This window comes from Tarenaya hassleriana, unplaced genomic scaffold (genome assembly GCF_000463585.1).
Source record: "Tarenaya hassleriana unplaced genomic scaffold, ASM46358v1 Cleome8, whole genome shotgun sequence".
In the NCBI taxonomy this organism is placed as follows: domain Eukaryota; kingdom Viridiplantae; phylum Streptophyta; class Magnoliopsida; order Brassicales; family Cleomaceae; genus Tarenaya; species Tarenaya hassleriana.
In genome coordinates this window covers 2,807,743-2,831,692 of record NW_010970490.1, presented here as the reverse complement: position 1 = coordinate 2,831,692, position 23,950 = coordinate 2,807,743, and the positions used below count along the sequence as shown (strand labels likewise).

At 39.6% G+C, this 23,950-nt stretch overlaps 6 protein-coding genes across 7 annotated transcripts in view; 1 reads left to right on the top strand and 5 right to left on the bottom strand.

Annotated features, from left to right (window-relative positions):
• LOC104803097 (transcription factor bHLH62-like) overlaps positions 1-732 on the bottom strand; it is a 4,266-nt gene extending 3,534 nt beyond the window's left edge. Inside the window, exon 1 of the mRNA XM_010526973.1 lies at positions 6-732. Coding sequence (XP_010525275.1) covers positions 6-551 — 546 coding nt within the window. The 5' untranslated portion in view covers positions 552-732. The remainder of the gene's footprint in view (positions 1-5) is intronic.
• A 7,359-nt stretch (positions 733-8,091) lies between these two features.
• On the bottom strand, positions 8,092-10,244 carry LOC104802655 (E3 ubiquitin-protein ligase CHIP). Of its 2 annotated transcripts, none has more exons than XM_010526354.1 (8): positions 10,021-10,244; positions 9,628-9,695; positions 9,488-9,551; positions 9,268-9,339; positions 9,019-9,152; positions 8,778-8,928; positions 8,595-8,705; positions 8,092-8,505 (listed from the first exon to the last, which is right to left on the bottom strand). In XM_010526354.1, exons 1-8 carry the CDS (start codon positions 10,126-10,128, stop codon positions 8,380-8,382), a joined length of 834 nt encoding a protein of 277 aa, XP_010524656.1. In that variant the 5' UTR covers positions 10,129-10,244; the 3' UTR covers positions 8,092-8,379. The 2 variants fall into 2 exon arrangements, with proteins under 2 accessions (XP_010524656.1, XP_010524657.1); XM_010526355.1 differs by having other exon boundaries at positions 8,442-8,525.
• Positions 10,245-10,445: 201 nt separating this feature from the next.
• Positions 10,446-12,402, bottom strand: LOC104802654 (adenylylsulfatase HINT3-like). Its single transcript, XM_010526353.1, has 7 exons — positions 12,038-12,402; positions 11,889-11,944; positions 11,420-11,477; positions 11,137-11,203; positions 10,962-11,017; positions 10,814-10,867; positions 10,446-10,710 (listed from the first exon to the last, which is right to left on the bottom strand). Exons 1-7 carry the CDS (start codon positions 12,248-12,250, stop codon positions 10,564-10,566), a joined length of 651 nt encoding a protein of 216 aa, XP_010524655.1. The 5' UTR covers positions 12,251-12,402; the 3' UTR covers positions 10,446-10,563.
• Positions 12,403-12,746: 344 nt separating this feature from the next.
• On the bottom strand, positions 12,747-14,216 carry LOC104802653 (60S ribosomal protein L32-1). Its single transcript, XM_010526352.2, has 4 exons — positions 14,137-14,216; positions 13,601-13,695; positions 13,159-13,340; positions 12,747-13,058 (listed from the first exon to the last, which is right to left on the bottom strand). The coding sequence occupies exons 2-4, from the start codon at positions 13,688-13,690 to the stop codon at positions 12,929-12,931; spliced, it is 402 nt and encodes a 133-aa protein (XP_010524654.1). The 5' UTR covers positions 13,691-13,695; positions 14,137-14,216; the 3' UTR covers positions 12,747-12,928.
• Positions 14,217-15,325: 1,109 nt separating this feature from the next.
• LOC104802652 lies at positions 15,326-21,392 on the top strand. Its single transcript, XM_010526350.2, has 14 exons — positions 15,326-15,750; positions 16,096-16,205; positions 16,372-16,434; positions 16,520-16,709; positions 16,874-16,978; positions 17,081-17,208; positions 17,304-17,868; positions 18,144-18,209; positions 18,483-18,559; positions 18,766-19,041; positions 19,134-19,473; positions 19,560-19,712; positions 19,802-20,332; positions 20,998-21,392. The coding sequence occupies exons 1-14, from the start codon at positions 15,487-15,489 to the stop codon at positions 21,181-21,183; spliced, it is 3,054 nt and encodes a 1,017-aa protein (XP_010524652.1). The 5' UTR covers positions 15,326-15,486; the 3' UTR covers positions 21,184-21,392.
• Positions 21,393-21,474: 82 nt separating this feature from the next.
• Positions 21,475-22,904, bottom strand: LOC104802651 (ras-related protein RABA5b). The gene is made up of 2 exons (XM_010526349.2): positions 22,439-22,904; positions 21,475-21,906 (listed from the first exon to the last, which is right to left on the bottom strand). The coding sequence occupies exons 1-2, from the start codon at positions 22,779-22,781 to the stop codon at positions 21,602-21,604; spliced, it is 648 nt and encodes a 215-aa protein (XP_010524651.1). The 5' UTR covers positions 22,782-22,904; the 3' UTR covers positions 21,475-21,601.
• Positions 22,905-23,950: the final 1,046 nt, after the last annotated feature.

The following is a 23,950-nucleotide window of genomic DNA, read 5'->3' as shown; positions in this document are numbered from 1 at the left end:
TCAGCCTCTGAGGTGGTTCGGCCGTTGAAACTCCGGCTGCCGAAGCACGAGAATCTCGCCGCCCTCTCCGCGAATCCAGGGTCTCCGGAGAATTCCGCCAACGGCGTGGTGTTGGCCACCATTATCGGAGAACTCCGCCTCGGCGGCGGAGGTGGGGAGCTCATCGGAGTGGCATAACACGATCCATTGTTGCTCGCCGGAGTCCCGTAGATCTCGCCGGAGCTGTTACCGATGTTCCCGAGCTTCCCGATGAGCTCTCTGATGATGAAGCTGTCTCCTCCGCCGGAAAAGTTCGAACTCGACGCCGTCGGGGACGAGACGAGTGAGCTCAGAGCAGAGTCGAAGATGCTCTGTTCCGTTGACTTCTCCCAGAAGAAGCAATCCTGTGTCGGATTCCGACCGAGATGCCGGTCCGGTTGTTGGATGTCCATTGAAGAAGACATTGAGGGCCAGTTCATCACCGCTGACGAAGACGATGGCGGTTCAAAATGCATCGCCATCTCCGGCGCCGGAGAAGGAAGTCCGGTGTTCATAAACAGCTCGTTCTCCATTATATCAATTGAACGAAAAAATCGAAAACCCAGATCAGAATTCGCTAGAAAGCTCTGAAATTGTGCAAAAATAATCAAACCCAGATCAGAAATTCATCGATCGGAGACCGGAAGAGGAAACACAGAGGAAAAGGGCATGAACCGCCCTAACGGCGTTTATATAGATGCCAAAAAATAATTAGTAATAAAGAAATAAAGACCAGCTTTTGTAAAATAAATGTTAAAAATTAATCAAAATAGTGAAATAAATAAATAAATAGTATTTCTTTGTCGCGCATGGTATTTGATATAATAAACATGATTTACAAAATACTTGTTTTTCTTCATGAACGAAAATTTAATTCTCCATTTCCTTGATTTGTACATTTTATTTAAATATTCATACACGTTAGATTGTATTATAAATCCTGGTAACAAAATTTAACGATGTTAATTGATTATTTTTTTTTATAATGAGATATAAAATCCAAACTTATTCTCTAATTTAAAGACGTCATGTAAATATTTTAATAAATTTTAATTAATAATATGCTATAAATGGTTTCTAAGTCAAATCATGTTACACTTTAAGTTAAATAAAGGCACAACCATGGTAATATATATAAATAATTTTAACGTCCCGAACATAATTTATCATATTATCATTAGATGTATATAGTGGTTTGAGCAAATTTATAAGATCTGATTTTGAGTATAAATATGTTGTGAGTGTGAAGATGATATGTGAGGAAAAAAATCTGTGATGGAATGGATAGTCCGATCAATTACAATTTTTATGAATTTTTTTAAATATAGTTTACTTGATTTTTTGTGATATAATCATGAGATGTAATATGCTTTAAGAAATGATTAAAATTAGATAATTAGAGATAAAATAGTGATTTTTAAGAGTATCAATTTTATGGTAATAAAAAACGATAACATAAAAAAAAGGAAAAGAAATAAGATAAGCTAATTTCGTCTCTTTGCAGTAATTCTTTTCGAAATTTGGTGCATATTTTTCGTTAAAATTAATGTAGTATTCTCTTTTTTCGTGAAACCCAACTCATTATAATAAAGCAATCATTGGAGTCAACAAGTGGATTAAAAAGTCAAAAGGGAAATTAAAATCAAGTGGGTATTTTTTTATTTAATGGCCTTTTGCAAATTTACCTTAATTTATTCTTCAATATAAATAAAAAAAAAGAATCAGGAAAAATTAAATGATAAAATAAGATGAGAAAAAAATATATATTATTGAATAAAATAATCATCATTAAAAAAATCGATGCAGAATTTCTACGTGAACGAACTTTGGTCAATAATTATGGCATTAAGTTCCACAAACTTGCCGGTTAACTCGGTTTTGGTCGGGTTAACTTATCAAACCGACCAAAATAAATTAAATAAAGTTTTTAAAAATATTATCTTTGTATAGTAAGGTATAGTTTAGCATTGATTAATTTCAACTTGGATCCTTATAATAAAATATGAATAAAATACTTAATATATTGAACCCATAAGTGATAATGTAAATCAAGACAAACCTAGAGCTATATCTATCATAAAAAAAGTTTTGAAGCTAAGACTTTTTTCTTGGAATAAATTCGAATTTGAAATTCTAACGAATCTAGTAAAAAAAAAAAGAGAGCAATTTGCAACTAAAACTATATAATAAAAGAGAGTTAGGTTCATCTGCACAAAATTTGCAAGGGATATTCTTGCCAAAGCATTTACATATATATATATATATATATATATTTTATAACCAGGATAGTTCTCCGGGCTTTCGCCCCGATTACGTGCACCCTGAATTCGGAATCGGTATCAGCCTTTGTATATGAACCATTATGGTCTAGAAATTACATCACTCCCCATAAATGGAATCGATCCCAGGACTTTAAGAATGATTTTGTCACTTCTCAACCATTGGGTCACCAAATGTTGGATACATATAAACAAACAAACATGCATACATACATACTATAAGGAAAGATATATATTCTCCTATAATTATGTATGTAATTGTATATTTACCATTTCTCTTCTTTCCTTAGAAGCTAGGTCAGCCTCTGTATCATCTCCTCTTCTTGATCTGTATATATATGATAATACAATGACATGAAGGTTAAGGCCGCATATACACATCTCATAGTGTGTTCATATGGTATCAGAGCGACGAGTGTAACCACAACTCGATCCTCTCCTATTCCTCTCTGACCTTCATACAATCCTGCAACCATGTCAGAAGCAAACACTCAAAATACTGAAACTGTCCCAACTTTTGACACGAGAAACCCACAGAGAACCCTCATTTCCTGCAACATGACGAATATCACCAAATTGACGGCAAGCAATTATTTCACCTGGAGTGTTCAAGTCAAAGCACTCCTTGAGGGACACAATCTGGAGGCGTTCATCACAGACGACTCGCCGGTGCCTTCTCCTCGTCTCACCATTGATGGAGTTTTCAGGGAAAATCCTGCCTTCCAGCCCTGGAAACAACAAGACAGACTCATCTTCAGTGCGTTATTGGGCACGTTATCGGTGAGTCTCCAACCTTTGATTGCTCGATCCGCCTCTGTCAAAGAGGCTTGGAACAGCCTTGCCAATACATACGGCAAGGCAACCAGAGGACATCTGCTGCAGCTTCGGGAGCAAGTGAAACGCAGCACCAAGGGAACACAGACCATAGATGAATATCTCAGATTCATCTCGGCAAAAACAGAGGAACTAGCCCTTCTCAACAAACCAATGGATCAAGAAGACATCCTCGAAGCGATATTTGATGGTTTACCTGAAGAGTACAAATCTGTCATAGATGTTGTCAATGCCAGAGATACAACCATCTCGCTGGAAGAACTACATGAAAAGTTAATCAATCATGAGGCCAAACTCCAGGCAACATCGCAGATTGTTCAGCCACTGTTTCCTGTTACTGCCAATAACACCAACTACAAACCGAGACGCCCTGGTAACACCTACAAGCAACAAGCTTCACACTGGAAATCAAACGCGTCAACAGGAAACTACAAAGGGCGCTGCCAGGCTTGTGGTATTCAAGGACATAGTGCCAAATATTGCCCTGAATACCGTCTCATCTCTGCTGGAAAGAAACTTGACAGAAATTCTGGAGACTCTGCTAATCAGACACAGTCTCCCAAGCCATGGCACACAGCCTACAATGTGATGCAGCCCAACGCTTATGACACCTCTCCATGGCTGCTCGACAGTGGTGCCTCGCATCACATCACCTCTGACTTACAGAATCTTGCTCTCCACAGTCCATACCAAGGAGCCGATGATGTGATCATCGGTGATGGGTCAGGTTTGCGTATTTCTCATAAGGGCTCCCTCGCAATTTCCCTCCCAACACGAAATATCACCTTGGATAATGTTCTCTGTGTTCCAGCAATCCGTCAGAATCTAGTATCAGTCCATAAACTCTGCAAAACTAATCATGTCTCGGTTGAATTCTTTCCCGATATGTTTCAGGTGAAGGATCTACAGTCGGGAACGTGTCTGCTGACAGGAAACACCAAAGCAGGGGTCTATGAGTGGCCTATCACCTCACCAAACACCTCTCCTGTTGTTGCTTTCTCCAGCCTCAAATCAACCCTCTCCGAATGGCATTCCCGCCTTGGTCACCCATCTCTTCCCATTCTAAAACATGTTGTTCTGAAAAATGCCCTTCCTTTATCTCGAAAACAATTATATTCTCCTTGTGATTCCTGTTTCTGCAATAAGAGTCATAAATTGCCCTTTGCTGTTTCAACTATCTCATCATCTCGCCCTCTCGAATACATTTTTTCAGATGTCTGGACCTCCCCTCAACTTTCCATTGATGGATTCAAATACTATATAATATTTGTAGATCACTTCAGCAGATATACCTGGCTCTACCCTCTCAAACAGAAATCCCAAACCAAAGAAACCTTTATCAAGTTCAAAGCCCTGATTGAAACCAAACTTACAGCCAAAATCATCAATCTCTACACTGATAACGGTGGTGAGTACCTAGCTCTATCATCCTTTCTAGCAGCAAATGGCATCTCCCATTACACAACTCCCCCACACACACCAGAACACAATGGGCTGTCAGAGAGAAAACACCGACATGTTGTCGAGACAGGTTTATCTCTTCTCAAACATGCCTCAATCCCGACCTCTTATTGGTCATATGCATTCACTGCAGCGGTGTATTTGATCAACCGCTTACCAACACCTACCCAAAACATGTCCTCACCCTTTGAAACACTCTTCCACTCGACCCCAAACTACTATAAGCTGAAAACATTTGGTTGTCTCTGTTATCCCTGGTTGAGACCTTATTCCGCAAACAAACTCGAGTCTCGATCATCTTCTTGTGTCTTCCTTAGATACTCCAATACACAGAGTGCATATTTGTGCCTAGATCCTGTCAAACCTCGATTATATGTCTCCAGACATGTAGTTTTCCATGAGTCAGTTTTCCCTTTTGCTTCTACTCAATCACTTCAACCTCGACCTGAGCCAACTGCACCTCCTGAACCAAATTACAGAACTCAAATCATTGTTCCCTTTCGACCTCCACATACAGATCCCCTGTCAGCATCACAACCCACTGTGGAGCCTTCTTCCTCAAACATGGAGGCTAGTTCAACTCAGCAGCATGATCCCGAGCATCACCCTGATCATGCAGAATCTTCCCATGCTCGAACTGATCCTGACACCACCCAAGACTGCAGCTCAGTTCTACAAACAGCAACAACACCAGTGGAGCGTGTGCCTTCACAGAACAACCATCCAATGGTCACCAGGGGTAAGTCTAAAATTGTCAAGCCTAACCCCAAGTTTGCACATACTGTCACAGATCAGTCATCAACTACTCCAACAACTGTTACTCAAGCCTTGAAGCAACCACACTGGCGATTGGCAATGACAGAGGAATATTCAGCTCTAGTAAAAAACCAGACGTGGGATCTAGTTCCGTCTGACCAAGCAACGAACATTGTTGGCTGCAAGTGGATTTTCAGAACCAAACACAAACCCGATGGAACCGTGGATCGCTATAAAGCAAGGTTGGTGGCCAAAGGTTTCCTTCAACGTCCAGGTATTGATTACCATGAAACATTCAGCCCTGTGGTGAAACCCGCAACTATACGACTTGTTCTCAGCCTAGCAGTGACCCGGAATTGGCCACTCCGACAACTGGATGTGAATAACGCTTTTTTACAGGGGAATCTCTCTGAAAATGTCTTCATGCAGCAACCTCCTGGGTTTGTCGATCACACATGTCCCACTCATGTCTGTAAACTGAAGAAAGCAATATATGGGTTGAAACAGGCACCTCGGGCCTGGTACTCAGCTCTACGTGCTCATCTCCTACGAATTGGCTTTGTAAATTCATTGGCAGATGCTTCTCTCTTTATCAACAATGGGAACAACACTCAGCTGCTGGTTCTGATTTATGTGGACGACATTCTTGTCACGGGATCCTCCATTACCGAGATTACAGATTTCATTCACAATTTGGCCTCCACATTCTCATTGAAAGATCTGGGCTCTTTGAATTATTTCCTTGGAGTTGAGGCTCGGCGAACATCAAGAGGGCTGTTTCTCAACCAAAGGAAATATATCACTGATCTTCTACACCGAACTTCAATGGCTGACGCGAAACAAGTCTCCACGCCAATGTCATCCAACTCGCGACTGTCCCTGACATCAGGAACTCCTATTTCCGATCCGACAGAATTCAGACAAGTTATTGGCAGCTTGCAATACCTGGCACTTACTAGACCAGATGTCTCTTTTGCCGTTAATAAACTTGCTCAATTCATGCATCAACCCCTCGATGATCACTGGCTAGCAGCGAAACGCATCCTGCGTTATCTTGTGGGCACCAAGAACAGAGGTATCTTTCTTCCGGCTTCAAATTCGCTTCAATTACATGCCTTCAGTGACGCCGACTGGGCAGGTGACAAGACCGACTTCAAATCGACAGGAGCTTACATCGTGTACCTAGGTAAACATCCAATCTCTTGGTCATCGAAGAAGCAGAGAACAATCTCCCGCTCCTCAACAGAAGCAGAATATCGATCCATCGCCAACACCTCAGCTGAAATTGGGTGGCTGATGAATCTGCTTTCCGAACTCAATGTCAAGCTCCAACACCCACCATCCATTTACTGCGACAACCTTGGGGCCACATACCTCAGTGCGAACCCTGTATTTCACTCCAGAATGAAACACCTGGCGTTGGACTATCTGTTTGTTAGAGATCAGATTCAATCCGGCAAGCTCTGTGTTTCTCACGTCAGTGCGAAGGACCAGTTAGCTGACATTCTCACAAAGCCCCTGCCTCGACAGCCATTCAACAATCTATCTGTCAAGATTGGAGTCACCGAACCTGCTCCATCTTGAGGGGGCATATAAGGAAAGATATATATTCTCCTATAATTATGTATGTAATTGTATACTTACCATTTCTCTTCTTTCCTTAGAAGCTAGGTCAGCCTCTGTATCATCTCCTCTTCTTGATCTGTATATATATGATAATACAATGACATGAAGGTTAAGGCCGCATATACACATCTCATAGTGTGTTCATACATACATGTAGTAATTAATTGTATACAATTGTCGAAATGGAGAGCATAGATTCCTCCCCTATGGTCGTATTTTAGTATCGTCCTACCAAGTGGATAAATTAATGCCAATATAAAATGTATGAGTAAATAATGTTATGCGTTCATAGATAGTAGCTATATAATAGCTGCTAAGTGGAATGCATTTAACAATACGAGCAAGAAATAAATAAATAATATATATACATATATATATATATATATATTGCCATTAAGCAACTTGAGTTTACGTTTGGTTTCATGTCTGAATGCATTTTGTATTCCTTAGAAAATTTTGATGGAACATTTGCCTACCGATTTTTGAACATTGAACCGGAAAAAATCCATGTTTCAATGTTGTTAATAATAATAATAATAATAATAATAATAATAATAATAATGATTGTGACAAGGATTATAGAGAAAGTCCAACTTTTTATGAGATGGAAAAAGAAAAGTAGATGCAAGGCGAACCAACGACGTTGCATGTCCAACACATATGAGGCGGTGCACGACAGCTTTGTCGTCAATATTCTACTTCTTTTTAGTTTTTAATACCACTTAATTACGTTACGTACCTTCCCTTTTCATTTTATATAAATTAATAAACATTTTTCTTCACAATTTTGTAATTTCTTCTGGACAAAATTATTAAATATAAATTTATTTTCAGACATGACCGATTAAGCTGTATCCCGTAGCACAAGAAAGGTTTTGGTAATGTTCTGAAATTATTATTTCTGTAATAAAAAAAAACTTGATGTTAGATTATTAAAATGTCATAAACAGGCCGAATTGCTGAATTAAACTTGATTTATTTGATATGTTTTAATTTGGGTATACAAAATTAAATTGACTTAATAACATCTTATCGTATTCAAAGCAAATTTAACTCTAACACCACCAACAAGGATAATTTTTCTAAAATAAAATAAGCAAACTACGACCGAAAAAGATTCAATCAGATATTATTCGAAAAAGAACCAACATCTAATCACAAAAGACAAGATGCTTATAGCTCGTTGTACAGTTGGTTATGATATTCCAAACTTTTAGGAGCCAGAAAATGATTATATGATTTTATTTTCACTTCACATTTGCGTATTACCAGAAAACTGTCATGGGTGGGTCTCTGGTCTGAACTCTGAAGAGATCTAACATATACACACACACAGTTCCTGAATGTATCTCATCTATATTTTCTTGCTTTACCCCATGATGATGATATTGAGTTTGTGTCAGTGTCAACCTGTCTTGTAAGCCCACCCGTGCTTATCCAAATAAGCCATGGCGGCCTCCTTGACAGCCAGATTCTGAACCAGTTGGGACTGCTCAAGCGGCTTCCCTGTCGATGGATCAAACTTCCCTAACTATCTCGCCATTAAAACAACTGAAAGTAATTACCTTTGTCAAGATGTTGAATTACATTATAAAAAAAAGGCATAAACATCATCATCACCTTGTCGAGATGTTCGAGGATTGCAGCTCTTTCATATGTAACCCCGCTTGGAGTAATGACAGGATCTTGGAAAATCTCGAGAGTGATCATGCAGCACAGATAATCTGGCACCTGAAAAAACTTACCCGGATGGTAATCAAGACGTGAAAACACGGATCAAGAACTCGCAAGCAATGGGCGAACCTTGGTTGTTCTGTCGTCTTCTGCAGCTTTCTGAAAGAATCGTTCCAGAGCTTCCAACTGTTTGGAATGGGAAGAAGCTATGGCTTCATCTGATGGATTTTCAGACATAACAAGATCATGTTTTTGATTAAGAGCATCCTCACAAGCTTCCCTAAAGAACAACACGAACAAGGTTCCGTAAAGCCACCGGGAATCACAACTGAGAAAGAGCGATGTGTAGTAACTAGAGAAATAACCTTACTTCAGGTTTCTCAGTTCCAATTCACGCTCGGCAAAGAGCTGCTCCCATTCCTTGTATTTCTCCTTTGCAATCTCTTTCCAGATTTCTTTAACCAAAGATCCAGTTGGGTTCCCAACTCTTTCAAGATTCAGAGCCTACGTATAACAAATGTTCGCAAGAAACACAGATCAAGATTCAAAACTATGTTTTCTTAGGAGAAATGGACTCTAATGCCTCCTCTTCTTGCAATTTTGACACATGCACTTTTACCATCTGCAGTTCTTTGAGTCCACCCTCTTTGTCTTCCTTCTGTAGTAATGCTAGTCCCAGCATGTAGTGCCCCTGCATTGCATAATCAGTAACGATTCTCGCATATAGAAGGGGGGAAATGAACAGCAGCAGCTGACAAATCTTAGTTCAGTTATGTCAGGGACAAATGAAAAGAACACGATTCTTCAGTAAAATTTCCTGAAATGGATCAGAATCCAACCTTGACAGAGTTGTTGTCAACCTTAATAGCATTCAGGCAGTCCTTTTCAACTTTGGTCCAATCACTGAAAATGAAGGCAGTCGTCACCAAAGTTAACATGGTAGACAAGAAAAGGAAATGTACAGAGGAAATACACGTACTTTCGCATCTGGTGGCAACGAGCTCGATTCGTCCAATAGGCAGAAACATTAGGGCACAAGTCTTTCGCCTTCAAGATTCCCACATGAAAAAATTCACCCTAACGTCAAATCCTCGAAACGCGAAAACTTGTCAAGAAAGATATATATAAAGATTCCTGTTTTATATCCCGGAAACTTCACGTCAAAATCAAAATTCACAGAGCAAGAGCGGCATTTCTTGGTCGTTTACGTTACAAACGGAGAAACCAATCCAAAACCCAACTGTGTTTCCATGTGAAAAACCGATATTTACTAATGGTTCTTTCGCAGAGACGAATCATTCGATGAACCCATCAGGAGTTCTTCGAAGAACACGAGCAAAAACAAAAAAAAACACACGAAAGAATCGTTTACCCTTGTATAGGCATCGATCGCGAGGCCGAAAAGTTTTTCACTGAAGTAAATGTTCCCCTCTTCCGTAAGGCGCTCGGCTTTCGCCGCCTTGGCTCTGGCTGAGACCATCTCACCGAGTTCGACCACTGAGTCACGAATCGCCACCGAGTTCTGTCTGTGCACAAATATGGGAAAAATGATGAAGCGACGTCGCAAAAGAAGGAAGAGCGCCTTACGAAAGAAGAGCCGCCAAATTCCGGGAGGAAGAAGAGTAGAAAATGAATAAAAATTTATAGAATCTTGCCGGGTCGACCCGGTTAGCGGAAACCCGGTTCGCTCCGGGTCAAAACTCTTATCCGTTTCTTAATTCAACTATATGTCTTTTTGTTAAATACGTGGGAACTCAATGTAATTACGAATGTTGATATGACCAAAAAAAAAAAAAAGATTATGGAAAGATCAAATGAGAAATGGGTATGAATCATACATAATGGGGAAATTACATTATAAAAGTTACAACAATAGCTTTGAAAACAAGATTTAAAACATAACAGAATTCCCATTTCATTGGAGGTTGGGTTGCGGTTGCGACTGCGTCTGCAGCTGCGATTGCGTTTGCGTTTGTGGTTCAGGGGTTGACAATTGTTCTCGGACAAGAAATGCGAGTTGGCAAGCTTCCTTGTCCAGTTTCAGTGTATGTCTCCTCAAACTCTGAAACCAGAAAGAACGACCAAACACCAAAAGACAAAACGAAAAGATTCAGACTTTCAAGTTTCGGCTGTCGGTATGAGTTCACACACACACATGTACACACCTCGGAAGCCCATAAGCAGTCACGATCCTTGCGCGGGATAATGTGAATGTGAGTCTGAATGAGATAAGAACATTTTCAGCGAGGGATTTTCGGAAACTTCCATGATGAAAAAGGGAACGGAAAATCGAGAGAAGCCGAGGGACTTAACATGAAATATGACTTGCCCAGCTGCTGCGCCATTGTTAACCAGTAAGTTGAACGAATCTGCAAATGTTTCAAGACATGAATCGGAATCTGAATCAGAATCAGAATCTCTGCATAAGGGTGTGCATATTTGGACGCTCCAAATCACAAACTACGTTTATCCGACATTACATACATACCACTTCCAGTAGCTTTCATGATGGCGTTGCTGATAAGGGGCACCTTAGAACACATGGCGGAAACTACCTGCAGTCTCCTTGGGAATCCTATAATCAAAACCTCAATGCATATGCAAATTCGATGCTACTTATGAACAAAAAACGGATGTTGAAAGATTAAAAGAACCCATTAACAATATCTACTTATCGATGCATATAATTTCTAGACTCGGGGAAAAAGAAAGCCGGAGGAGGAAAGAAGGTAGCCTATAAGCCATGAATTTATGCAGCAAGATTCACTTACTGAGGGAGGAGTTGACTCCAAGGTCGGAAAATGAGACTTGGGAACGATAAGAGAGTGCCTGAAAATGCATGGAAGGCATGAAAAAGAACCGAGATATCGACAATTATGAACCACAAATAGATAGATGGATGCCCATATGCACATTTCAACATGTCTGCTCGTGTAGAATTCGAGATGCGTTCCATCATTTACAATGTTCTGATAAAAAACAAGACAAAACCACAGAAACTAATCCTGTTCTTGGCATAAAGAAGGACCATAAGACCTGGTCAGAGCTTTCCCCCATAACTTCATAAGCTAACCTTACCTACCCAGAAGAAATAATTTACATTTCATAAGAGAACATTTAAAAACGCTAACACTGCCACAGCGATCGAATCCAGAAACTGGGGTTTGGTCAGATTTCGTTCTTGAGTAAGTTCTTAATGCAAGTAAAAATTACAAAGAACCCATCAAAACAATACCTTACCCATGACTTAGTGGGTTCGTATCCAGAATACATAGGCACATATCATCCTCGTACAACTGCAAAAACCGGAAAACACAAAGAGATGAATCATGTCAGAAACCGATAAGAGTTAAAAAGAGCAGAGAGAGAGAGAGAGAGCGGTGTTTCACCTTGAGACACGGAGATTCCCCGCGGATTATCTTGCAGAAAACGCAGTCGTTTTGGAGATTCGACGCTTCCATCCTCCAGTCACCGGCCGAACCAGACCCACAGCCCGAAACCCTCAAAAGAGGGCACCGGGTCGGATTCGGACTCCGACCCGTATCGGGAATGATCGGGCGGAGGTGGGAACGAAGAATCGCGAGCCTCCTCCTGGCTTCCATTCAATACAAATATGTGTACGTATATATCACCACCTCGTTGCCATGAGCAACATTCGCAGAAAACTGTACTCACAAATAACAAAGATGGGCGCTGGTGATATGATCTTCGTCTTGCTTTTTTTTTTTTTTTTTTTTTTTTAAGAGATTGAGAAGAGAAGTGGATGGCGTTGGGGTTTGTGATGGAGTAATGTTCTTTTTTTTTTTTTGGTTTTATCCACAACCGTCCATGTGATTATGCACCTCCCGAATCTTGTGCCTCGTGTTTTTTGTCATTCCGTCGGTTTTTAAAAAAAATACATATTTCGCCGTTGGACGAAAAATACCATATTTACAGTATTTTTCCGGATATTTATTTAGCTTTGAGAAAAACAATCGGATATTTTCCGAATATCAGAAACATTAAAAAACAATCGATTTTCGAATTTTCCGGATATATAATCTAGAATTACCATAACACTAATTACGGCAAATGCACATGTCTAAACACTAACTCTAATGCTTAAACTAAAGGATTTGGTTTTTCATTCAAGTGAAGATGGTGGTAGTTTAAAGGCAATTGCAAAATTAAAATCTTGACCAAAACAAACATCTGAAGGCAAGCCCCCCCATTTTTTTTAAATAAAATCATGGACGGTAACAAAAAGCATCAGCCCAAATAGCTCGAGGAATCGATCACCTTCACTCGTCTTCTTGGCTGCGAAGCCTAGCCAACCTGTTAGTGACGACAACGTCCAACTGTGCAGCTCGCTCCACGATCTCCTTCCTCTTCTTCGTGGAGACGTTGTGGGCAATCTCGGCACAGTATGTCCTGCGATTCAACTGTCAGAAAACAAAGCAGTAGAGCAAGGAGAGAAAATGTATTCGTGAACAGACATGGCCGTCGATGTTGTAGGAAGAGCATTTTGTACCTGTTGTGCATCATCAGAAGCTCGAGCTCACCGGCATTGTGGACAACAAACTTCTTGAACCCATTGGGGAGATAGTGACGGGTTTTCTTGTCTGAGCCGTAACCAATGTTGGGCATCAGAGTGCATCCCTTGAACTTTCTCCTAACACGTGAATCGATACCCTTTGGCCTTCTCCAGTTCTCCTGCAATCACATAACACGTCAATCCAGGTGCACCCCGTTGGAATCAGACACAGTTAAGAGGGTTTTGCATAAACATTCTCAAAGAACTACAAGACTAACGAGGTGATTTGAGCTGTATCCCAAGAATATGATTCCAGAATAAAATGAAGAGAAAACCATATACTGAAAAAATAGACCAGCAATACTAGATTCTCATCCAGGGTTTTGTTAATCCTCTCTACAGCAAGCTCGCTCGATATGACTACAACATAACAACGAACCTTGACAGAAATCTTTCGGTCACTCTGGGGCCTCTTGAACTTCTTGACACGCTTCTTTATAACTTTCTTGGTCAGCAAGGGGACCGCCATTTATCCTACAGTACGGATCATGATATCAATGTAGGAATGCGAAACGAGAAACTATACAAACTTGAACAGGAAACGTAACAAAGGACTAAAAAGTGCAGAAAATACTCTGGGAGCGTTTAAAATGAAACTGAGAATCTTTGCAGAAACAACCCTAAACAACACTTTAGCCCCCGCAGAATTGCAGAGAATAAACTCATCAACAATTAAAACGAGAACAATGTACGAGCAAGGATAATGAATGATTCTCGGTAGTGTCAATAACATAAGCTCCAAATCCAGATCTAGAAACAAAAATGGCGATTCTTGCACAATCATCAGAGAATCCTCTATACATTATCCGACGGGAACTTTAAAAAAAAATTGTCCATGAATATATTTTGAGGGTTATTCTCACTAATCGAGACAAAACATCAATAAAATCGTAGAGCTCGCATTGAGATGACAACCTGGTGGAACAAGATCTGTCTCTACACACGGAAACGGGAAAACCCTTGCGAACTGAGGAAGATGGAAATTAGGGTTCAAAGCGACTTTATATATATGCTTGTTGAGTTCAAATCAACGTTTTGTTTGCGAGGCGTAACGGAGGCCCAATAAAGGCCCACTAGTAAAATAGGTTTGGATGAGCCATTGGCCCAAATGAAGCGCTCTTAGACAACTATACTCATTGTTCCATTTAATTTTGGAAAAATCCAAAAGAAAAAAAAAATCATTTTTCACAAATTTTAGATTCTATAAAAAAATCCACAGAAAATCTTAAAAAAATACTGAATTTTATAATTTTGATAAAAACTCTAAACTTTATTTTTTATCACATAAATATTAAACTTTTTAAATAAATCTAAAAAAATACTGAACTTTTTAAATGATCTAAAAAATAGATGAACTTTTTTATTATTATAAAAAAACACTGAATTTTGTTAATGATCTAAAAAAAATATATGATTTTTTTTATTATAAAAAAATTAAGTAAAATAATCTGACGTGTTTGCATCTTGTGCCACTTCATTTATTTTGTTTATTTTGATAATCATAAATGTTTATTTTGTCAAACTTAAAAAATTTAATATTTATTTGATAAAATAAAAAGTTCAGTTTTTTTTATTAAAATTTGAAAGTTTCAAAATTTAAAAGTTTCAGTATTTTTTTTTATTTTTCCAAAAATCTATGAAATGTTTTATTTTTCTACGTTAACTCCTATAATTAATTATATGAACTCACCTCAGAAGAAATCTGAAATAACACGTCATTAATTTGACCGTATCTTTAAATCGGCATCGTATCACTCAATTTGTCACGTCAACACCATAAAAAAAAATAAATTTATATATATATATATATATATGAATATGTATCTATATATATATGTTTATGGGGATGCATATGTGTGAATATACCTAAATACATACATATATAAATATACATATACGGACATATGTAGCCCTCTGTTGTGCCACGTCACCATATGACGTCGTCATCCCTTGTTCTATGTATGTGCCTAGATCTAAAAGCCCTCCAGTATGGGGCCCATATGTTGGCCCAATTGAAGATTTCAAGGCCTATAAAAAATAAAACCCATTTATTAATCATTAGGCATATGCCTTTTGATTCTCTATCTTCGCTACAAAAAAAAAAAAAAAAAAAAAATCTCTCGTGTGGCGCCTCTTCCCTTTTCTAGCCTTCTCAATCTTCAACCTGCAATTTTTTTCCCGGAAATTTTTTTCCGGTTTTTGACTGAAACCCTAACCCGTTTTCTCTGGCGCTGCGTTCGAGGGGAGGTAGTGTAAGTAATTTCGATGGAGTCGATACATAGCCGAGTGGAGGCGTGGATCAGGGACCAGAGGGCGAGGTTCCTGCGCGTTTCGTGGGGCCCGCTTCAGTGGAGGTTCCGCTGGCCGCCTTGGAACGGAAGCGATGCGGATCAGAGGAACATGATCCGGCGAGAGTACGAGAAGCGGAAGAAGCAGCTTCAGGAGCTTTGCCGCGCCGTCAAGGCCGAGTCCGTGGCGGATTTGCAGGACATCCTCTGCTGCATGGTCCTTTCGGAATGCGTTTATAAGGTGAATCTCACTTGCTCTTTGAGTTGACACTGACTCTTTGTCCGATGCTCGGTAAAGTTCCAAAGCGTGATCTCCGAATACGATATAGTTAGTGCGATCCAGAGGGAACCCAGTTGTTTTTCTTTTCGTAATTTCTGTTTTTTAGGAATTTGGGGACGTAATTTTCTAAATTAAAGAGATTATCGGTTATTAATTATTGGGTATGTACCAATAATTTAGAAGAATTGTTGGTTCATTTCACGGATGAGTACTGGAATTTCTTTTACGCTAGTTGAAATTTCATCAAGAGATATTTTCTTGTAGCTTGCTTTGGTATAAGATTCTGGTTTACTTGTATTGTGATAGAGGCCTGCCAGTGAGATGGTTCGGGCTGTGAACAAATTCAAAGCCGACTTTGGAGGACAAATTATTTCGCTGGAGAGAGTGCAACCTTCATCAGACCATGTTCCTCACAGGTTGTTTTACACGGATCGTACCCGTCTTTTGTTTTTCCATTTTAGACAAACCGATCCAGTTTTCCCTCTATTAGAAATGTTTGCAACACCATGGCATTTGTCCCTAATCCTCTAACCTCGGTTCGGTCCATTACTTCCCTTTGAATGCAAACAATGTATCTTGCAGGTATCTACTGGCAGAAGCAGGTGATACGTTATTTGCATCCTTTGTTGGGACTAAGCAATATAAGTAAGCTTGGGAAAACTTTTTTTCTTGGTTAAATAATTTTGTTTGGCGTAAAGTTTTGATTTTTTTTACTCATGGACGTCACTAGGGACATCATGGCTGACGCAAACATACTACAAGGTCATATATTTCATGACGATGTCGGAGAGGATGAACACATTGCAGCACCTGAGCCTATTCAAGGTGAAAATCAAAAGAATAATGGAGAGAGTCAGCGGAAACCTCTCGAATCAAAGCCTAAGCAACTAAAACAAAAACCTAAGCCTGCTGCTCATCGGGTACGCTATGACTGATGTATGTGTAGCAGCACTGTTGATGTAGGCTGCCGATGCTCCTGTTCTTAGCTGGTTTTGTGGTATCTTTAGTACCCTCGGTGATGTTTACACGAGTTTTTAAATACATGCTCACTTTTGTGCCTTAGTCCTTCAAATTTTGATTATAGGGGTTCTTAGCTCGTGCTAAAGGGATACCTGCTCTGGAGTTATACAGACTTGCTCAGAAGAAGAAGCGGAAACTTGTGTTGTGTGGACACTCACTTGGTGGAGCTGTAAGTCTGATTGCTTAAGAAGTTTTTACTTCTTCATTTCTTGTTAGCCTATAGTTTCTTTTGAAAATTTATGGGGTTTTTGACTCTATTCATATTCTGCAGGTAGCTGCATTAGCTACACTTGCCATATTAAGAGTTGTTGCTGCATCTACGAAGAAAGAAAGTGAAAATATTCATGTCAAATGTATAACATTTTCCCAGCCCCCTGTTGGAAATGCTGCTCTGAGAGAGTAAGTCCTAGGAGATTTATTGAAATGCGTGGTTTAGCTTAGCAAAAGCATTTTTGTGATGTTTTTTTTTTCCATCTTTCTGCTCATTTTGTCAGTTATGTTCATGAAAAAGGGTGGCAACATTACTTCAAGAGCTACTGTATACCTGAAGATTTGGTACCCCGAATATTATCACCTGCATATTTTCATCATTATAATGAGCAAAGACTGTCAATGGCTGGAGCCACTGAGTTACCAATGTCAAACGAGAAAGATCAAGTAGTAAAGTCAGATGCAGAAAAGACAAACGAGAAAGAACAGGAACATTTGGTTATGGGTGTTGGCCCTATTCAGAGGTCTTCCTGGAGACTTTCAAGGCTTGTTCCTCTTGACGCTGTCAGAAAACAGCTTGATAGGTATAGGGGAAAGAAAGTTGATCCTGCAGAGACTTCCACTATGAATGAATCAGCGGTGCCAGTTCCAATGGATGATGCAGTTGCTGAACCTCAATCTCTTGAAATAGAGGAGGGCAGCGATGGTATATCTCTCAAACCATTGCCAGATACTGGTAGTGGACAAACAGTTAATGGAAGCTCTGAGGGAAAAAACAATGCTTCCATTGGGGATGGGAAAAGATGGCGAAGGGTTCCTTATTTGCCGTCGTACGTTCCTTTTGGACAGGTAGATGTTATAAATCACTGACAGAAATATGGTGTGCATCAGAAATATTGCATTACTAAGTCTGCTTGTATTCTTCTGTACTATGCTGGAGGGAGGACACTATTTCTGGCTACCTCTCAATTCAAGTATCACCAGCTTTGATGTCAATGTTTCCGAATAGAATCCTGATTCTCTGATCGAAAATTTGTGTTTGTGGGTTCCAGATAAGCTTGATTCACTGTTACTGAGAATATAAGTTCTGGTCAGCAATTCACGGTTTGTTTTGCTCATCACAGCTGTATCTCTTGGGAACTGCATCTGTGGAATCACTTTCAGAAGCCGAATACTCAAAGTTGACATCGGTACGAGTTTCCTTTGCTTATAAATTTCTCTTTGTAGTGATGTCTGTTGCCAGATTTTTCTAAATCTAAACAATGTGTTTTATGAGCTTAGTCGCCACTAGTTTTGGAGTACTATAACTTGGGCATTTTGAACTTTAACTGCTTCTGCTTGTGATTCCATATGCTGTCACTTTGGTTATACGTTTCTATGATTATTTAGGTATTACAAAATTCAAGTGGTGGTAATTTTGGGGTTTTCATTTTGGTTGCATTTTTTTGCAAAGACATTTTCAGGTCAGATCTGTGATTGCCGAACTGAGGGAACGCCTTCAGTCACATTCTATGATGTCTTATAGGTCTCGCTTTCAGAGGTGATAATGCTATTTTCCTCTTGGTTTAACCCTCTAATTACGACTTTCTCATTGGAGCATGTTTTCAGATGTTGAGGATACCACTTGATTTTGGTCATTGTTTTTTGACTGGGGTGGCTGTTATCTATGGTATTCATGTTATTTTATGTAGATTAAATGACAGCTATAATTTCACTGATGTATTTTCCTCTGACTCTTGCGTGCAGAATATATGACCTCTGCATGGATAACAATGCTTTCTTTGGGGTGGATCAGCAACAGCAATTTCCGCATCTACAACAGTGGCTTGGACTTGCTGTTGGCTGTAGCGTAGAACTTGGGCATATTGTGGAGTCCCCGGTAATCAGGACAGCAACTTCCATCGCCCCTCTTGGCTGGACAGGTGTTCCGGGTGATAAGAACTCAGAACCTCTAAAGGTTGATATAACTGGATTTGGGTTGCATTTGTGTACTTTCGTTCATGCCCAAGTGAACGGCAACTGGTATTTTTAGTCCTACCTTTTCCTGATTGATCAGCAATTTGTGTCATGCTGTTGTTACTTGTCAGCAACCTGAATGATAAACTCTCTTTTAGGTGCTCAACTACGGTGGAATCCTTCCCTTCAGCACCGACATATTCTACTGATAACGTGGAACAGACTGAACTACAGAAGATAAGGGTGACGATTGGTACTCCTTTGAAGCGACCTCCAAGCCATCAGATGGTTGAAGACTCTTTGGTAGATATGTTCTCTTCGGTCGATTCAAGTGCCAGTTCTCCCATGAAAGAAATCGGGTTAGGATTTTTCAAAGAGGATAAGTTTATTTGTCCTGAAGGCTTGGAGGACTTTTACATATTCTGTACCAGCGATTTCGCGACCGTATCCAAGGAGGTTCAGGTCAGAGCACGTAGGGTACGATTACTCGGGCTTGAGGTACTCCCCCATTTCTCGCTCACAAGCAGTTAACTCTCATACTTTCCTTGCATGTTATGATAAAATTGATCTCCTGGTTTCCGTAGGGTGCTGGTAAAACATCTCTTTTCCGGGCAATGCTAGGTCAAAGCATGTTGAACTCGATGACCCATGTGGAGAATCTACAGGTACAGTCAGATATTCAAGAAGGCATTGTAGGCGGTGTTTGCTACATTGACACTCTGGGAGTGAATCTGCAGGTTCCTTTTCTTCGCATACTGATTCAGCTCGGCTTAAATTCTTAACCCTTGCCCTCCTAGTTATCAACGTGTTTTGGTATCTGATGCAGGAACTGCACTTAGAGTCTTCACGTTTTAGAGAAGAACTATGGAAGGGAGTTCGTAATCTAAGTAAGAAGATAGATTTAGTCATTCTTGTGCACAACTTGTCCCATAGAATACCCCGTTACCTCAACACAACACAACAACAACCGGCACTTGAGCTTCTATTAAACGAAGCTAAATCACTCGGCATCCCTTGGGTTCTTGCTATAACGAACAAGTTCTCTGTCAGTGCACATCAGCAAAAGGATGCTATCAATGCTGTTCTTCAGGCATACCAAGCATCCCCGAGCATGACCGGAGTTGTGAATTCTATTCCGTACATTATTTGTAGTTCGGGAAACTCTTCTTTGCCGTGGGCAGCCGTTAATGTAGACAACAATGGAGGAGTAGGAAGCCAGAAACTGATATTCGCTCCGCTTAATCTTGTCAGAAAGCCTTTCCAGAGAAAGGATACTGTTTTCCCTGTGGATGGTGTGAACTCGCTTTGCCAGCTTGTTCACCACATGCTTCGGACCCAAGAAGAGGCCTGCTTTCAGGTAAGCAGCATCTTAATAGGGGTGGGCGCAGGCGGGCATCCGAACTTTTGGGGTACCCTGTTTCGGCCTCATTGTCTCATTGTCTGAGGTCATTGTCTCATTCTCTGTCTAGGGAGACTGGGGTACCCACAGTTGAAGCCGGGTATTCGGGAGTACCGAACCCCCGGCCAAAATTTCTGAAACTCCTTTTGATTTACGTTGACTTTAGGGATGTAGTGATAATTTTACATGAAAATAGGCTGATAATTTTACATGAAAATAGGCCTAGGTAATATAAATGAAAGCTAATTGTCTCCTTACCTGTCTCACGGGACTCAGTATCCGCAGATGAACTTGGATACTCGGAGAACCTGAACCTGATGAAAATTTACGTAATTTTAAGGGTGTATTGGTAGTTTTACATTGAAATAGGCCTAGGTAATATGAAATAGTAGGGATATAAACGCAATTTTACTTTTACCCGGTATACATGGGTTAAATAACCCGTCCTCGCAGTCCGGGTTGTTGGCCTTGTTGTATCCGTTTTTTTATCTCATTCGTGACCCGAGTACCCAAGAGATCGGATACCCAGAAACCCGCAGGTCTCGGGTAGAAACGCTCAAACTTAACAATTCCGAAGAGGTTTCTTGTAGAATCTTATAAACTTCGAGACTTTTTTTTTTCAGGAACTTGCCACAGACAGATTGTCAGTGGAACTTGCGAGGGACCGTGCAATGGCGCTGGACAAGAAGAAAGATCCACGGGCGAAGTCAGCCATGTCAGCTGCGGCAGTTGGTGCTTCACTCGGTGCGGGTCTCGGATTTGTCTTGGCCGTGGTAATGGGCGCGGGCTCTGCTTTAAGGAAGCCTTGATATAAATATTACCCAATTCTCCATTCTGTTATACGTACATGATTTACATGGAAAACAAAACATGATGGCAATTAGAGCTATAGATTTTTTTAAGTCATTTGGCTTAGGATTGTGTAGTATTCACACGAAACAAGGTGAGAGATTGAAATTCTTGAGCTTTTTTCAGAGATATATTGCCATAAATCTCTCTGGAGATTCATTGTCACACATTTCCTATTGCTTAATTGAGTGGCAATCTATTGTAATTGTCATTGCAATCTAATGGTAACAAAGAAAAAAAAAGATCCAGCCTTTATGATGAATTTAAACTATGGAATCTTGTCTCTGCTCATATATTGGTACAGAGTTCGGAACAAAACCGAAAAAAAGAAAACTCAAGAACAACATGGTAAGGGGCGGTGTGAACAAGGAACATCAGTCACCAGGAACAACAAGAACGTTTTGTGCTGTCCCCATTGTTGACAAGACTGACTCGGTTCACTGATAACTCGGCCTTGTAAGCGTCAGAGTTGAGGATTTTCCGGCTGACATTGTTGAAGATCTCCTTTATAACGATCTCGAAGGCTTTGTCTACATTTGTGGAGTCGAGGGCCGATGTCTCCATGAAGAACAAACCTTCTTCTTCTGCGAGAGATTTCCCTTCTTCAACGCTTACAGCTCTTATGTTCTCCAAGTCGCATTTGTTCCCCACCAGCATTTGCGCCACCGCCGTATCACAGTGAGCTTTATACAATATATTCACAATGTTATTGTCAATGAAGAAGATGCTAAGGTTTTCAGACAAGGAACCACACATTTTTCTTGGATACCCAAAAGGAAAGTAACAGGAAACATGATAGAAAGAGGAGGATGGAGCATTCTTTCCTCTTATCATTTCTGGGTTTGGGAATCAATTTCTCACAGTTTCTCGGCAACCAAACACCACCAACAGGACAATACAATGTTCTCTTTCTTCCATTTTCTTGGCTCAGGGAATCGAACCCTTTAGAGATGAGCGGCTTATATTCAAAGGGTAAAAACCAAAACAGAAAGAAAGAACATGGATTTATACATCAAACATTTTATCAACCAAAAAGAATTGAAAACAAAAAAAGGTAAGAACTTTCGTAATTCTAATCGATTAAGAGACACGGAAATGTGACCCATTCACGAAGAAAGCAAATGACTTTTAATCCAGTCATCGACAAACAGAACCCACATCAATTTTCTCAGAGTTTCCAGGAAACCAAACAGGAAGAAGAGGAAAGGGACTTACTGTTGAGCTCCTCAAGCCATCGTTTAACACTCTCGAAAGTGGATCTTCTGGTAATGTCGTAAACAATAAGAGCCCCAAAAGCACCTCTGTAATACGCAGAAGTCACAGCCCTAAACCTCTCTTGACCTGCAGTGTCCCAGATCTGCGCTTTCACCTCTTTTCCTTCGATTTCGACCAACTGGGTCTGAAACTCAACACCGATTGTCGCCTTTGAGTTCGTGTCAAACTCATCCCGAGAAAATCTCGTCAAAAGGTTCGATTTTCCGACAGCCGAGTCGCCGATTAGGACAATCTTGAACAAGTACTCTTCACCCCCTTCCTCTTCTTCCTCCCGACGGCCCATTTTTTCCTGGGGATTTTGGGTTCCTCTTCTTATTGTCCGAGTGATTTTGGTTTTGAGGTTTTCTGGGTTTTCTCTGTGGGGTTTGCCGATGAGAAGTTGTGGGGACTTCTTATTAGCTTTGAGACGAGGAAAAGTGGTCTGAGACAGGCTGCGTGATTGGCGGGGCTTTCATGGATTTCTAATTATAATTAATTAATCAGCCACATTTTTTTCTGGTAATTACAATAATCAATTTATTTAGTGTAAAACACATAAGCTTTGGCGTTAAAGTAAGAATTCAATGCAAAGAAATAAACATGGAAAAATCTCTAATGACAATAGGAACGGCACTTGTAAAAATTATTTTGAGTCTTTATAATATTTTGATTTAGTTTGTACAATTGTATTTGTGAGGATTGAAAACTTTAACAACTATATGTTCAAACAAAAATCCAGAAGTGGATATGTAGTCCCTTTTTTCTTCTTCTACTATATATATATAATTATATTCAAATTAAATTATATGAAAAATTATGATTTTTAAAATAAATTAATTTCCTCCATTATATTTTTAGATTTATACTTGATATTAATTTAATATAGGAAGAAATTTCCCTCATTTAACACTTTTCTGGTGTAACAGACCATTTATGGTTTGCATGTTTGAATACAAACCGTCCAAAACTATCATTTTAAATATCTTTTGGGTCAACACACATTTAAATAATTAGTCAAATGATGCAAAGCTATTGATACATCCTTTTTTTTTTAATTGAAGCCTAACAAGCTGTTTATATTTTTCATCATCTTTTGGAAACCAAATATATATTAAAACTTATACAAAAAATTTCTACTACTAAAATATTTTGCATAAATAAGCATAATAATAAAAAAAGTTAAACCCGAGAAAAAATATAAATTATTCTGATTGATGATGTCATAATATATATCTAAGATTTATTAATTTTCAGGTTTTTGGAAGTGGTTAGAGATATCTTGCATATGGATGATCTTTTAGCGAGATCAAGTGAAGCCCATTTGGCACGTTAAGCCCATTGGGCTGGATTCTCGTTTCAAATTTTTTTCGGCTGTGGTTCCAAGTGATGTTTGGTTGCACGACACATGAACATACCCCCGAAAATCATAAATTTATTTAGAAATGAATATCATTTTAAAATTATATATATATA

Excerpts from the sequence above, each read along its gene's own strand:
- LOC104802655 (XM_010526354.1), bottom strand. The coding sequence starts at position 10,128 with ATGGTCTCAGCCAGAGCCAAGGCGGCGAAAGCCGAGCGCCTTACGGAA. Across the intron at positions 9,552-9,627 it reads CGTTGCCACCAGATGCGAAA|TGATTGGACCAAAGTTGAAA; the intron begins GTACGTGTATTT and ends CTTCATTTTCAG. Across the intron at positions 9,153-9,267 it reads GACTCAAAGAACTGCAGATG|GCTCTGAATCTTGAAAGAGT; the intron begins GTAAAAGTGCAT and ends TGTTATACGTAG.
- LOC104802654 (XM_010526353.1), bottom strand. The coding sequence starts at position 12,250 with ATGGAAGCCAGGAGGAGGCTCGCGATTCTTCGTTCCCACCTCCGCCCG. Across the intron at positions 10,868-10,961 it reads CTGGGCAAGTCATATTTCAT|ACTCACATTCACATTATCCC; the intron begins GTTAAGTCCCTC and ends TATCTCATTCAG. Across the intron at positions 10,711-10,813 it reads ACTGCTTATGGGCTTCCGAG|AGTTTGAGGAGACATACACT; the intron begins GTGTGTACATGT and ends TTCTGGTTTCAG.
- LOC104802653 (XM_010526352.2), bottom strand. The coding sequence starts at position 13,690 with ATGGCGGTCCCCTTGCTGACCAAGAAAGTTATAAAGAAGCGTGTCAAG. Across the intron at positions 13,341-13,600 it reads ACCGAAAGATTTCTGTCAAG|GAGAACTGGAGAAGGCCAAA; the intron begins GTTCGTTGTTAT and ends ATGTGATTGCAG. Across the intron at positions 13,059-13,158 it reads CTTCTGATGATGCACAACAG|GACATACTGTGCCGAGATTG; the intron begins GTACAAAATGCT and ends GTTGAATCGCAG.
- LOC104802652 (XM_010526350.2), top strand. The coding sequence starts at position 15,487 with ATGGAGTCGATACATAGCCGAGTGGAGGCGTGGATCAGGGACCAGAGG. Across the intron at positions 17,869-18,143 it reads CGTACGTTCCTTTTGGACAG|CTGTATCTCTTGGGAACTGC; the intron begins GTAGATGTTATA and ends TGCTCATCACAG. Across the intron at positions 19,474-19,559 it reads TACGATTACTCGGGCTTGAG|GGTGCTGGTAAAACATCTCT; the intron begins GTACTCCCCCAT and ends TGGTTTCCGTAG.
- LOC104802651 (XM_010526349.2), bottom strand. The coding sequence starts at position 22,781 with ATGGGCCGTCGGGAGGAAGAAGAGGAAGGGGGTGAAGAGTACTTGTTC. Across the intron at positions 21,907-22,438 it reads ATGGCTTGAGGAGCTCAACA|CTCACTGTGATACGGCGGTG; the intron begins GTAAGTCCCTTT and ends TATTGTATAAAG.